Below are 14,311 nucleotides of genomic sequence, written 5' to 3'. Positions count from 1 at the left end.
TATTTAGGCTAGGTATAAGAGTGGGGTTAGTTGCTCCAAAAAAATAAAAGTATCCTATAAATATTTATAAACCATGTCTACTTTTACAAATGCAAAGAATTATGCATCTTGATCTGACGCATAAGGCAAACAACTTAAAGCAATTGAGTACCCTGCTTGTTGAAAAATTATGCTAAAGGGGTACCCTGTGCATTCAAAAGTGATGCCGAGGGGTCCTGATCAATCGTCTAAATGTGACAATTTGGGTGTGAGAACGTGTTGGATTGAGACACACCCTTAGACTTTTATTCACAACACTAATAAACACACATAACTCAGAGCATATTATGCAAAAATGGAAGCTCAAACGTGCCTGTGTGACAGTGACTCTAAAACAAATGATGTTTAGGTCTCATAATATTTGCACTTGCATTCAATTTAAAAAAAATATTAATTGAATTTGCTTAAATGTATAAAGAGATAAGTATTAATTTTAGTATTTAAAATAATAATATGGATATTATTAATATGAATGTTAGAATAACACTTTTCACTAACTTTACAATACCTTTTACAATTTGTCAACAAACATTAGGAAACCTGACCTAACAATATTATACCATTTATTCATTTTGTTCAGTAGTAATTATAAATGTATTGATACATGTTTAGCATGTTAACATTACTTGATGCATTGAACTAAATATGACATTTGAAAGAAACTCCAAAAACACTGGTTGTTGCAGATTTAATTTTGGTTGTTGTTTTTGTCGTTGTTACATTTTCATTCTATTGTGCCAGTTTACATGTTGTTTATATTTGTGCTTGAAGCAACACATTTTTAAGAAAATATTTGAGAACAGAATTGCACTTAGGAACATTCTTATGTTCTTCTTAGAATGTCTCTTAAGAACTTTTATCTTCTTTCTTGAGAAGATTTTCGTGAATTTGGTCCCACCTCTTTCTTAAGCAAATAGAAACCAATTCAGCCAGTTTCTGACAAAAGTAAAACTATTTCAGCAGACTGACTGCATTTTGCGAAATTAAGAACTTGTAAACATCACAATCTCAAGATCATGTTCGTAAAAAGAACTCTTTTGATGCTCCTAAATCTTGCTTTTCTATCTACCACTAAACTATGGAAATTCCTTAAAAAGGAAATTGTGACTTCATACTTAACAGCTTTGACTTTATATCCAAGGATGCAACCAAAACTATGGGAAGCCAAACACACAAAAAGAAGGTTTAATCTGTGCTGCTTACATCAACATTTATGAGATATATGGTTGCAAATATGTGAAACAACAATGGTGAGATATAAAGATGCAATAATGAGAAATAAAGTGAGATTTTGAGATCGGAATGTTTGTGTGATCCTGAACTATGATTTCTGTCTTTGTTTGTGTGACATATGCAGAAACGAAGACAACTTGTTTACCTGTGCATTGTTGATAAATGACCAACATTGTTTTTCTGCTAGCCTCTTTCTTGAGAAAATAGAAACTGGTTCAGTCAAGTTCTAGTTCACAAGTAAAACTGTTTCATTTTGTGAAAGGAAACGCATGAACTACATCAAGAGAGAAAACTGATAATAATCTGCTGTCACGCAGATAAATGACAGAAAGAAGCTTAATCTTGTAAAACGTGTTTTATCGGTTTCATATTCCAGGACTTTAATAATTTAGTGTGATTAATGATTTCTTAGAAATTAAATGAGCACATCAGGGTAGCAGAATCTGTGTATCTTTTTGGTCAATCCATAACATTGTTTTTCAGTCAATTCAGTGTATTTTTATTGTTTATTTCTACAGCACTGCCTGTAAAATGAGTCTCTATGAGAAGAGAGAGGAGGAGAATGTTCACACACATAAAGAAGCATCTCCAGAACCCAGCTGTGTGTCTATGAAGAGTGACAGATCCATGAAGAACCCCCCTGATCTCAGTGATGGAGCAGTGACCTCTGACCCTGAGTGAGTATAAACATAATTTAAAGGGATAGTTCACCCAAAAATTTAAATTCAGAAGAAAGAAGAAAAAAACTCATAGGTTTCAAACACCTTGAGGGTAAGTAAGTGAAATTTCTGGGTGAACTACCCGTTTAACTCCTCTAGTGTTGTAATGAGACATTTTTTTTAAGATAGCGGTTCTTCGATGAGCTGAGGAAGGTTCTGAAATTTTTAATGTAGAAGATCATTTTCTGTGACTTGTATTTATGTGACTTAAATGTCAGTCAAATCTAAAAGAGGCTCCTTTCTACATGGATATATCATATTAATTGGTCCAGACAGTTATTGACAGAAGTCAAATTATCAGCAAAATTCATAATTTACGACATTAGAAGAGAAGATCTGTATGTGAATAATCTGAATGAGCTTTAGAACATAAACTAGAGACTAAATAACAGAGATAAAGATTAGAGACTGCTTTATAGAAAATGATGCATTAGAGGGAATATACTGTAACCCAAAAATGAAAATTATGCCATTTCATTTCTTCACCGTCATGTCATTCCAAATCTGTGTGACCTGTATTTTTTGGTGAACGATCCCTTTAATGTCTGCTAAATATAAATGTAACGTCTTAAAGCCCCCAGCAAGCAAACCAAAGGTTCCTGTGGCAAGAAAAAAACAAACACTGTAAGATGTTTAGGTGTCAAAGGGAAAAAACCTTGAGAGGGAATCAGACTGGGGTAGCTGATCCTCCTCTTGCATATGCTAAATATTATCTCTTTACATGGGATGTGGAATTCTAATCATGTATTCATTGAATAAATAAAATGATTCTATCTTTAAATATGTTAGTAAAGCAATGCTAAATATTTGACCTATGTGCTCTTATAATATAACAGTAGGATTACAGCCCCATTGACTCCCTGTGCCAATGCATTGATGAAGTCAGCAGCTGGATGTGGCAAAACTTTCTTCAGTTAAACAAAGACAAAACTGAAATCATTGCGTTTCTCAAGTTCAAAGTTCTCAAGGTGAACGCATAGCTTGATGCTAGGGGTCAAACAACTAAAAATCAAGTCATGAATCTTGGTGTGATTCTGGAGTCAGACCTTAGTTTCATGTAGTCATGTCAAAGCAATAACTAAATCAGCATACTATCATCTCAAAAATATTGCAAGAATTAGATGGTTTGTTTCCAGACAAGACTTAGAAAAACTTGTTCATGTTTTCATCACCTGCAGGGTGGATTATTGTAATGGACTCCTCACTGGCCTTCCCAAAAAGACCATAAGACAGTTGCGGCTCATTCAGAACGCTGCTGCCAGGATTCTGAGCAGAACAAGAAAATATGAACATATCACACCAGTCCTCAGGTCTTTACACTGGCTCCCAGTTACATTTAGGATTGATTTTAAAGTATTATTACTGGTATATAAATCACTCAATGGCCTAGGACCTCAATATATTGCAGATATGCTCACTAAATATAAACCTAAGAGATCACTCATACCATTAGGATCACATCAGCTAGAAAAACCAAGGGTTCACTATAAGCATGGCGAGTCCGCTTTTAGCTATTATGCCAGCCGCAGCTGGAACCAGCTTATTTATTATATATTAAATGTGCGATTATTTAGTAATTTTTTTTATTGATTGACAGCACTAATATATATATATATATATATAGTGTTTCTATTTATTTTATTTTTCCTATATTCTTTCTTGGTTTTCTAACAGCACTGCCTGTAACACGAGTCTAAGTGAAAAGAGAGAGGAGGATGAGGATGTTTACACACATAAAGTACCATCTCCAGAACCCAGAAGTGTGTCTGTGAACAGTAACGGATTTATGAAGAACCCTCCTTATCTCAGTGATGGAGAAGTGAACACTGACCCTGAGTGAGTATAAACATGATAAACGAGGATGTTGACCACATAAGATCAAAGCGAACAATTTCTTAATGTTTATTTTTTTATTATTGTCATGATTCCAGTGCTGTGTCTTGTGTTTTGTAAGGACTTTTATGTTTAAGTGTATTCTTAGTTCCCATTGTTTCTGTGTTCACTTCCTGTGTTTGGTTCCTGTGTTGCCTTGTACCTTGTTTGTCGCCGTAGTTACCTTCATTAGTTCCCATGACATCAAATCACCAACACTTGTCCCTCATAAGCCCCTTGTTAACCTGTCTATTTAAACCTGTGTGCTTCAGTTGTTGTTTGTCATACTTTTGTTCTTGGATTACCTGTGTTTATGTTTTTTTTTTTTATAAACTTTTGTGCTTGCATTTGTGCTGACCAAAATTGAGTAGCCTACATCTTGGATAAGATTCATAAAAGTTTTGCACCTACAGCACACATTACAGACACTGATGCACAAACGTGGATAAGTTCTGCTTGTCTAAAGTATATAGAAAGAATAAACCTTATAAAATAAAGTCTTATAAACTCGATTTCGCTTAACATCTTAAAATATAACTTGCATGCACAATAAACTATAGTGAAATTTGACAGAAAGGTTTTTGAGGGTTTAATAACAGTAGTCATAAAAAGCATATTTCCAATACGTGCCTCAGGCTTGCATAGTATCATCAACTCACTCATAATCCTCTGTAATCCTTGCCAAACTTTGCATAATATAGAAAGTTATTCAAGAATCTAAAGGAGTTGCACAGAAAAAGTGTACAGAAAAAAAGCAGTCATATGTGTGATGTCTTCTACCAAAATGGAGTTGTTTCTAGACAGCTAGCGGAATGCTGCTTGAACTGACACTTCTGTGTAAATGTGTCATTTCATATTAGAGTTTAAGGTTTGGTGTGCTGGAACATTTGAATGCTTTTCTCTATTTTAAAGCTTTTTCACAATTTTTCTGTTTGTCTCACTGTTTCTGCAGAGTGAAGAGAGATGGCGTGATCAGTTTAGTGATGTTCTACCTGACTCACTTTGTCTCCTACTGTCGGAACCTCATGGGGTGGCACAACACAGAAGCAGCCCTTCAGACACTCACACTGCTGGAGGAGACTACAGACCTGGAGCATGATTCTCACCAAACAGTAGATGATGTCCTGCAGAGAGTCAAAGACCAACACAAAACCATTATGAAGAACAAGTATGAGAGCTTATTGGAAGGAATACAACTAGAAAAGAATCAAACCCTCATGAACAGGATCTACATACAGCTCTACATCATAGAGGGAGAGAATGAAGGAGTGAATGAAAAACAGATGGAGAAAACACATGACACTCCAATCTACTGCAATGACATCTTTAAACCCTTTCATGAATCAGGTTGTGAGAAAGACAAAATCAAGACTGTTCTTACTAAAGGAATCACTGGAATTGGAAAAACCGTCTCTGTGCAGAAGTTAATTCTAGACTGGACTGAGGGAAAAGCCAATCAGGATGTAGATTTCATGTTTGTGCTTCCATTTCGAGAGCTGAACTTGATTAAAGATCACCAGTACAGTCTTCACAGACTTCTGCTGGACTTTCATCCTGAACTTAAAGATCTGGACTTAAAGACTTATGAGGAGTGTAAAGTTGTGTTCATCTTTGATGGTCTGGATGAAAGCAGAATTACACTGATGTTTTCAGACATTGAAAAAGTTTGTGACGTGAATGAGTCTTCATCAGTGGATATGTTGATGACAAACCTCATCAGAGGAGAGCTGCTTCCCTCTGCTCTCATCTGGATCACGTCCAGACCAGCAGAAGCCAATCAGATCCCCTCAAAATACATCAACCGTGTGACAGAAATTCAGGGATTCAACGATCCTCAGAAGGAGGAATACTTTATGAAGAGAATCAGTGACAAGCATCAAGCCAGCAGAATCATCTCACACATTAGAAGATCAAGAAGCCTCCACATCATGTGTCACATACCCGTCTTCTGCTGGATCTCAGCCACTGTGCTTCAAAACCTCCTGAAACAGGATGACAGTGCAGAAATCCCTCAAACTCTGACTGAAATGTACATCCACTTCCTGCTGACTCAGATCAACATGAGGAATCAGAAGTATGATGAACGAGATCCAGAGAAACTCCTGCAGTCCAACAGAGACATGATTGTGAAACTGGCTGAACTGGCTTTCAATCAGCTGATGAAGGGCAATGTGATGTTCTATGAGGAAGACCTGAGAGAGAGCGGCATAGACGTCACTGACGCCTCATTGTATTCTGGGATGTTTAAGGAGGAATCTGTGATTCATCAGAGGAAAGTCTATTGCTTCATACATCTGAGTTTTCAAGAGTTTCTAGCTGCTTTCTTTGTATTTTACTTGAATGTAGTCAAGAGTACAACATCACTGAATTTGTTCCTGAATGGATGTAACTGGAACATCTGGGAAAGCTTTCTTCTGCATGAACTACTAAAAGCAACAGTTAATAAATCCTTACAGAGTGAAAATGGACACCAGGATCTCTTCCTGCGGTTCCTGCTGGGCGTCTCACTGGAGTCCAATCAAAAACTCTTACAGGATCTACTGACACACAAAGTGAACAGCTCAGACACCATCAAGAGAGTCACAAAGTACATTAAAGACAAAATCATGGGTGATGAACATTTCTCAGCTGAAAGGTGCATCAATCTGTTCCACTTTCTGCTGGAAATGAATGATCAGACTCTGTACAGAGAGATTCAGGAGTTTGTAAAATCAGAGAATCGCTCATTGAAGAAACTTTCTCCATCCCACTGCTCAACAATAGCCTACATGCTTCAGATATCAGAGGGGCTGGATGAGTTTGATCTGAAGAAATACAACACATCAGATGAGGGCAGAAGGAGACTGATACCAGCTGTGATGAACTGCCAAAAAGCTCTGTGAGTATAAATTTATGTGATCGTGTGTGCAGTAATTTCTAAATATATTCATCCTTATGAATTACATCCTTTACAAAACCAACAATTTCAGATAAAGCTTATTTTTCTGCATTTTTGGACTGATTAAGTTTGAGTTCTGTAAGTCTGTTTGTTTGATGATACATCAAACTCTTTTAAAAGGAAAATGTATGCAGAAAAAAAACAACAACAGCCTAAATAAAGTAAATCAAAATCCAAGTCAGGAATCCAGAAAAGTTGAATAGTATGAAGGCAGTAAAAGACAGAGACCATGTTAAAAATGGAAGATGAATGATCAGGACTTGAATGATAAAGTACTTTATTGAAGTGAAGTGATTTGACATGAAAGCCAAGTACGGTAACCCATACTCAGAATTTGTCCTCTGCATTTAACCCATCCAAGTTAGTGCATACACATTAGGAGCAGTAAGTAGTGAACACACACACACACACACACACACACACACACACACACACACACACACACACACACACACACACACACACACACACACACACACACACACACACACACACACACACACACACACACACACACACACACACACACACACACACGAAAGGCCTTAGCATTATTTTTTTTCCTGCCATCTTTTCTTGTGATATCAACATGATATATTGTGATATCAAGAGCAGTTGTTCTTGAGCTTTTGACTTAATTAAACACAAGACAAAAACTGAACATCACTCACTGTGGTCAGCCACAAACTATTTTTATTTGCATTTGTCAAACATCATTATACTATCATGCAGGCATCCCAGTACCTTGAGTTGGCTGGCAGAGAAATTTATCACATGTTCAGAAGCACTATCATGTCTATGACGATTGTAGCTTATTTGTCAACTGTTGGACACTAATTTGAAGTGGTTTATTGATGAAAGAAATAGAGCTATTTCAGTTTCAGTCCCTGATCAAAGTTAAACCCCATTAACCAATGCAGCATTATGTAGCTATATTGCAATTATATGGCTTTTGTTAACTAGAATTGGTATTTTGAGACAAATGAGTGTTGTTATGTTGAGATGACAAGATAATTAAGTGATCATGACTTAATAACCTACATCTCTTTACTGAGCCATATTTAACCCTGTGTTATAGACTTGCTGACTGTAATCTCACTGATCAGTGCTGTGAAAGTTTGTCTTCATCTCTACAATCATCAAACTCCTCACTTAGAGAGTTGAACCTGAGTTGGAATGACCTGCATGATTCAGGAGTGAAGCTTCTGTCTGATGGACTGAAGAGTTCACACTGTCAACTCAACATACTGAGGTAATAAAACCAATAAAGATTAACTTGTTTTTTACATTTAAGATGCCTTCTGCTCTGGTCCCGATCTCCTGGGTGTTTGCAATGAATCAGTAGACCCCAGTCTTTAGGCTTTCAATTTGTTTTTGCTTTTGTCTGTATTATATAGAGATGAACCGGACCTGTTACTGAGATCAATTCTGCTCCATTAACACCGTGACACTAAGTAAAACACTGAACCCAGAATTACTCCATATGAACCTAAACCTGTAATCAGTGATCTGTAGGGGTGTAACGATAGCCTCATGTCATGATTCGATACATACAGTATCACAATACTGAACTCCAAGACATATTATAAAAGGTTAGCAATTTGTTTTTAAATGTTGTTTAAAATGCTAAATGTAATATTACATTATGGGTGTAAATGAATAGGCTTAGACTTGGTGCTGGAAACCCAATGCACAGGACAATAGAGACACCAGAATAAAAATATTTTAAGGGGTTAATGAAAGGGTTGAATCATTATCACAGGGAGAATTTGGTTGTATTGTTCCCTTTTACTAATTTGCTAGAAGGTAATACCAAACAAAACACAAACTGTTTACCCTTTTATAAACTTCAACAAAATTGTCCCAATAATAGAAGTCCATGAATAGGCTTATTGGCCTCAACACATTAGTCTCTAAGTCTATAGAAATAAAAAGTATTTGCACAAATAATACTCATCAGTCTGATGAATCAGTCCTTTTACTGCTTTGGGCAGTCAGCAAACTGAAAGTCCTGAAAGTCCAGATGGAAAAATCAGATGTCCCTAAAAAGAGAAACAGTACAAACTACTAGAATTGTATTTGGTTTATCTTTTTTTATGTAATGTTTAACCAGGAAAATGTGACAATATTAAGTGTAACTGGGACATGAATTTACATTTGATTTATATATAAAGAAAACATAAAAAAAACTGTGAGGACTTTGCCTCCTCATTTCAGAACACTACTGCATGCCACTGGTGCACATACATTGTTGCAGTAGTGTAACACCACTCCTGTAAACAAAGTACAAATATAAATAATTTGTCATTTTCTTTTCGGTATTTCTACTCTGATCTGTTTAGATTGAAAAGCTGTAAACTCACTGGTCAGTGCTGTGGAAGTTTGTCTTCATCTCTACAATCATCAAACTCCTCACTGAGAGAGCTGGACTTGAGTCGCAATGACCTGTATGATTCAGGAGTGAAGCTTCTGTCTGATGGACTGAAGAGTTCACACTGTCAACTCAACATACTGAGGTAATAAAACCAATAAAGATTAACTTGTTTTTTACATTTAAGATGCCTTCTGCTCTGGTCCCGATCTCCTGGGTGTTTGCAATGAATCAGTAGACCCCAGTCTTAAGACTTTAAATTTGTTTTTGCTTTTGTCTGTATTTAGGGAGATGAACAGAAACTGTTACTGAGATCAATTCTGCTCCTTCAACACTGTGACACTGAGTAAAACACTGAACCCAGAATTACTCCATATGAACCTAAACCTGTAATCAGTGATCTGTGGCTAAAACAATTGTACATTAAATCCATTTTATTTAAAATTTTTTTTACTATTTTTAATTAAAATCAGAGTTACAGGAATCTGAACACACTGGGCCTCATTCATGAAACTTTCATAAATATATGCTTATTACTTAATTTATATAAGTAAATTCTGAGTAATTTGTATGTAAAATGGACCTTCCCAAAAACTCTCCTCTGGATTCACAAATGCTTCATAAACCTTGGATTTGATAGTTAAACGTGTATGTTAAGGAATTGCATTAAAGCTACAAAATGTATTTTTTTCGCCGCTAGGGGTTGCTAACCTCTTACAATAACAAAGGCGTAGATTGATGACGCAGTGATAAGCGGAATCATGGAACTTGTCGTCATGCAGATGGATCTAATGATGTTTATGGATGAGTGAAAACATTCATGTTTTTTAACATGACTGTGGTATGGAGCAGGGCGCGATTGCTAAATAGATACAGATATCAGCGCCACATGCGAGTCCCGCAGATATAAAGGAATAAGGACATTTCATTCTACCGAACTACCCGCAAGTGCTGAATTACCATTCATACAGGTCAGTTTATTTGACGAATTAAACTTGTGAGGTAACGCAGGGCTGTTTCACTTTGTCTAGCATTACAATATCATACTAAACTGCACTTGAGTGTGTTGAAAGTTATAATGTTATTCTTTGTGTTAGTTTGTTGGCTATATGAGACTAGCAGTAAGCTAGATCAACATTAGAATAACATACTGATCAAATTCTAACATTTCATCATGCTGAGCTATATAACATTGATTCGTTTTATGTACATTTGCTCACCTGTCTATAAAGTGCATGCAAGAGCAGCGTCTCTCTGTCAAGCCGTGAAGCTCTGTCAAGTCCAAGTTTGACGCAGAGCTCTCTGCATCTCGAAAACGCCACGCCGATATTGATCCTCGTTTTATTTCTACTTTTGTCCCAAAGTCTGCTTGTCATGGTCCATAATGTTTGAACGAAACAACAACAGCGTGATCGTGTTGCTACAGTTGTCCATGTCTATTGCCATGGTTATTATGGCAGTACAAGCGGAAATCAGGGATAACACGGATATTACGTCATTGGTAGGCGACAGGTAACAAGGGACAGGCACCTATTTAAAATTGTGAATTTCTCTGAATTTACAAATTCTTGGAAACATTTAGGATAATGTAAGTACACAATTGAAAGAAATATATAACACTGTGCAAGTGTTTTTTGGATATTTTGATACAAAAATCGTACATATTGTACCTTTAAGGTGCACGTGCATTCTCATTGACAATAAGTTCACCTATGAATTACAGCTATATAAATTATTTGTACTGAAACACTGTGGGATCTTCTGGACTCCCTTCTCAGGTTTGGCTCCATTATATTGCATAAATGCAATTGGCCATATCCCTAACAAAAATTATTAAATGAAAGTAGACTACTGGTGCTCAGAATAATAAACAAGGAAAACAGGCTACACAGCTGCAAGTTTATTTTCACATTTAGCTCATTGTTTAATTCATTTTGTTATTATATGAAATTCCTAAACTCTACTTCGGGAGGAGTGAAAATGTTCTAATCTGGCAAGTAACTGCTGGAGCATATTAGCAGTTGCTCACCTTGCTTCGGCATCCCTCCACCTCTCCAACTCCACCAACATAATTTAAATATCTGTCACATTTGTTTTTGGGGGTTATGTATCACATTTAGGTTTTTTTAGCTTTCATTTTCTATTTCACAGTTATGTTTCTGATTTTGTTATGTGTTTCCCTGACCCCATCACGTGATCCTGACATGTGCCCCTTCTATAAACTGAAATGTATGCACAAAAAAGACTGCAAGTAATATTAAGAAAAAAATTTGATATCAGAATAACACTTCTGTGTTTTTTTCCCATATCTATTATACTAACAAAACATTGCCAAATCACTAAAGGTCGCTAAAACAGATGTAAATATATTTGCATGTTGAGGGCTTGAACTTGATCATTTGTAATGTCACAATCATGTTATCTTAATTTTTTTTGTGTGTGTGTGTGTGTGTGTAGATTATCTTGCTGTATGGTGACAGAGGTAGGCTGTTGTTATCTGGCTTCAGCTCTGAGTTCAAACCCCTCACACCTGAGAGAGCTGGATCTGAGCTTCAATCACCCAGGACAATCAATAGTCAAGCTGCTCTGTGATCCAAACTACAGACTGGACAAACTTAAGTATGTTTAACATGAACAATCATCCTGTCATGTGTGTTTGGACATGTGTGCATTATAAAGTAATTGAAAATAGAAAAAAACAGTAAAAAAAAAAAAAAAAACAGCACGTCTTGAACTCTGTGACTGAAGATGATCTTGATTCAGCTCAACAGCAGCATGTGAGCAACATAATCAAGTCTCTTATCCCAAAACATCTATTCAAAGGTTATTGCTGCTCTAGAAAGTAAATTATCATTGCTGTCAGAGAGGCTGAAAGAAAAACAGATCCCAAATACAGGCTAAGAGATCACAGTCTAAATGAGCAGAAATTATGTTTGACCTCATGATACTCATTAAAGCAGACCAGCACAGTGGAGCTAAACAACAGTTCCCTTTCAGTCAGTTACATTCGACGTTACGTCAGATCTTAACTGACGAATTGGGATCTCGCCTGAGAGCCCACTCACCTTTGACTGTAAACTAAACGAGCCAATGGACATTGGCATGTGAGATTTGCATCCCGCACCCCGCCCCGCAAAGCGGGTATGAATGGTAGCGCGCTTGCATCGCACAATCAAGCTTTAGCTTCAGAGCCAAGCGTTTCTCACAATTCTGCTCTGCAATCATTATTCAAGTGTGTACAACGAACCAGGAAGAAGCTCTTCAGAGAGTTCCCCCTGGGGCTTACAATGCTGCTGGTCAGGCCACGTCAGCCCTGCATGTGATGGCACCCTGCAAGTCTATTAAGCCAAAGCAAAAGAGCTCATATGCACAAGGGTAGTTCTTTTCTATGAATGTAGCAAAGTTAGGCCCAGGTGAACTAGTTGAAAACTGTATGGTGGGTGATAATACAAATGCCCATGAACCATATAAACAGAAGGAAGAGTACTAGCACTAAACTACTAGTGCAAACATGCAACACACTAGCTGACACTAGCAACATACTTCTGACACTGACAAAGTGTAAATTTATCATTGTCAACCACAATAGATCATGTAAAATATGAGCATGAACAACCATCTACGTATATTCTATTATATGGCAATAATTTTTATGTAAAATGATTGTGACGTCTTTTGTTTTTATAGTGTGGATCATGCAGGAGAGTTCTGGATTACAAGAGGACCACTGAAATGTAGGTCACACACACACACACACACACACACACACACACACACACACACACACACACACACACACACACACACACACACACACACACACCTTAATAGTGGTTGTTTTGTTGTTATTAATGTAATAATCTTTCTTCTTGTGTTCAGATGCATGTGATCTCACACTGGATTTAAACACAGCAAACTCTCTTCTCACTCTGTCTGAGGAGAACAGAAAGATGACACATGTTTCAGAGGATCAGCTGTATCCTGATAATTCAGAGAGATTTGAAGAATGGTGTCAGGTTTTGTGTAGAGAGAGTCTGACTGGATGCTGTTACTGGGAGGCTGAATGGAGTGAGCGAGCTGATATATCAGTGGCATATAAAGGAATCAGCAGGAAAGGATGGAGTTATGACAGTTTATTTGGATACAATGAAAAGTCTTGGAGTCTGAACTGTTTTGAAAACAGATTCACTGTCAGACACAATAATAAGAGAACAGTCATACCTGCCCCTTCACATTCTAACAGAGTAGGAGTTTATCTGAACTGGCCAGCTGGAATTCTGTCCTTCTACAGTGTCTCTGACACACACACACTCACACAATTACACACATTCCACACTGCATTCACTGAACCGGTCTATGCTGGATTTGGGGTTTATTTTAATTGTCCAGTGTCTCTACTAGATTAAATGGCTTCTAGTGAGTCACACATGCAGTTGAGAGAAAGAAATACTCACATTATCTCTGTATTTACTGTAACTCACATGAATTTGAATAAGTGATCCAGTTTGTGGAGTTCTTTTTCCTGCTTTTGACATTTATTTCACACTGGTTGTAATTATATACCTTTTTTTTTTTAAATCATTATGTGAATATAAAGAGAATGTTAAAATGAAAATTAAATATGATATGGGTAAGGTAAAATATTGTTATTTTTAGGCATTAACTCAGCTTAATGTGTTTTACCTAATAATGCACTGAGGTGGAATTTTTGTTAACTCGCTACACTGTAAGGACGAAATAATAATTTGGTGGATGGTTTAAAAATATTCGTTAATCACCTGTAGTGTATTCATACTCTTCATGCTTCATGTAATCATAATGGGTTGCTGATGGCGCTATGCACAAGATCCTGCTTAGCTCGAGCTTCAAGATACAAAAAATAAAATACATAAAATGATGTACTCTTTTTATCATGTGGTATTCTTCTCGGTTTTAAATATTAATTTAATGGTTACGAACACAAATTAAGCAAGTGTCACAGATTCAGCCAGCATGCCATCAGCCACAGGTCCTTCACCTTCACCCAATCATTCACAATCACCAGAATACTAACCTGGCACACAGTGTCAATCCCTCATCAAGCACCCTGTTAGCAAGGTGTGCAGGAACAGAATGAAGAGGCGATGAAGATCACAAGTA

The 14,311-nt window shown here is 36.8% G+C and overlaps 1 protein-coding gene across 1 annotated transcript; it reads left to right on the top strand.

Annotated features, from left to right (window-relative positions):
• Positions 1-1,803: 1,803 nt before the first annotated feature.
• Positions 1,804-14,040, top strand: LOC311281323 (NACHT, LRR and PYD domains-containing protein 3-like; the record flags this gene model as incomplete). Its single annotated transcript, XM_084394166.1, has 8 exons — positions 1,804-1,949; positions 3,666-3,827; positions 4,816-6,741; positions 7,880-8,053; positions 9,144-9,317; positions 11,630-11,791; positions 12,860-12,906; positions 13,052-14,040. 8 exons carry the CDS (start codon positions 1,804-1,806, stop codon positions 13,576-13,578), a joined length of 3,318 nt encoding a protein of 1,105 aa, XP_084250292.1. The 3' UTR covers positions 13,579-14,040.
• Positions 14,041-14,311: the final 271 nt, after the last annotated feature.

The sequence above is a fragment of the Rutilus rutilus genome (genome assembly GCF_951802725.1).
Source record: "Rutilus rutilus genome assembly, chromosome: 21".
In the NCBI taxonomy this organism is placed as follows: domain Eukaryota; kingdom Metazoa; phylum Chordata; class Actinopteri; order Cypriniformes; family Leuciscidae; genus Rutilus; species Rutilus rutilus.
This window is presented reverse-complemented; position numbering and strand designations above follow the sequence as displayed.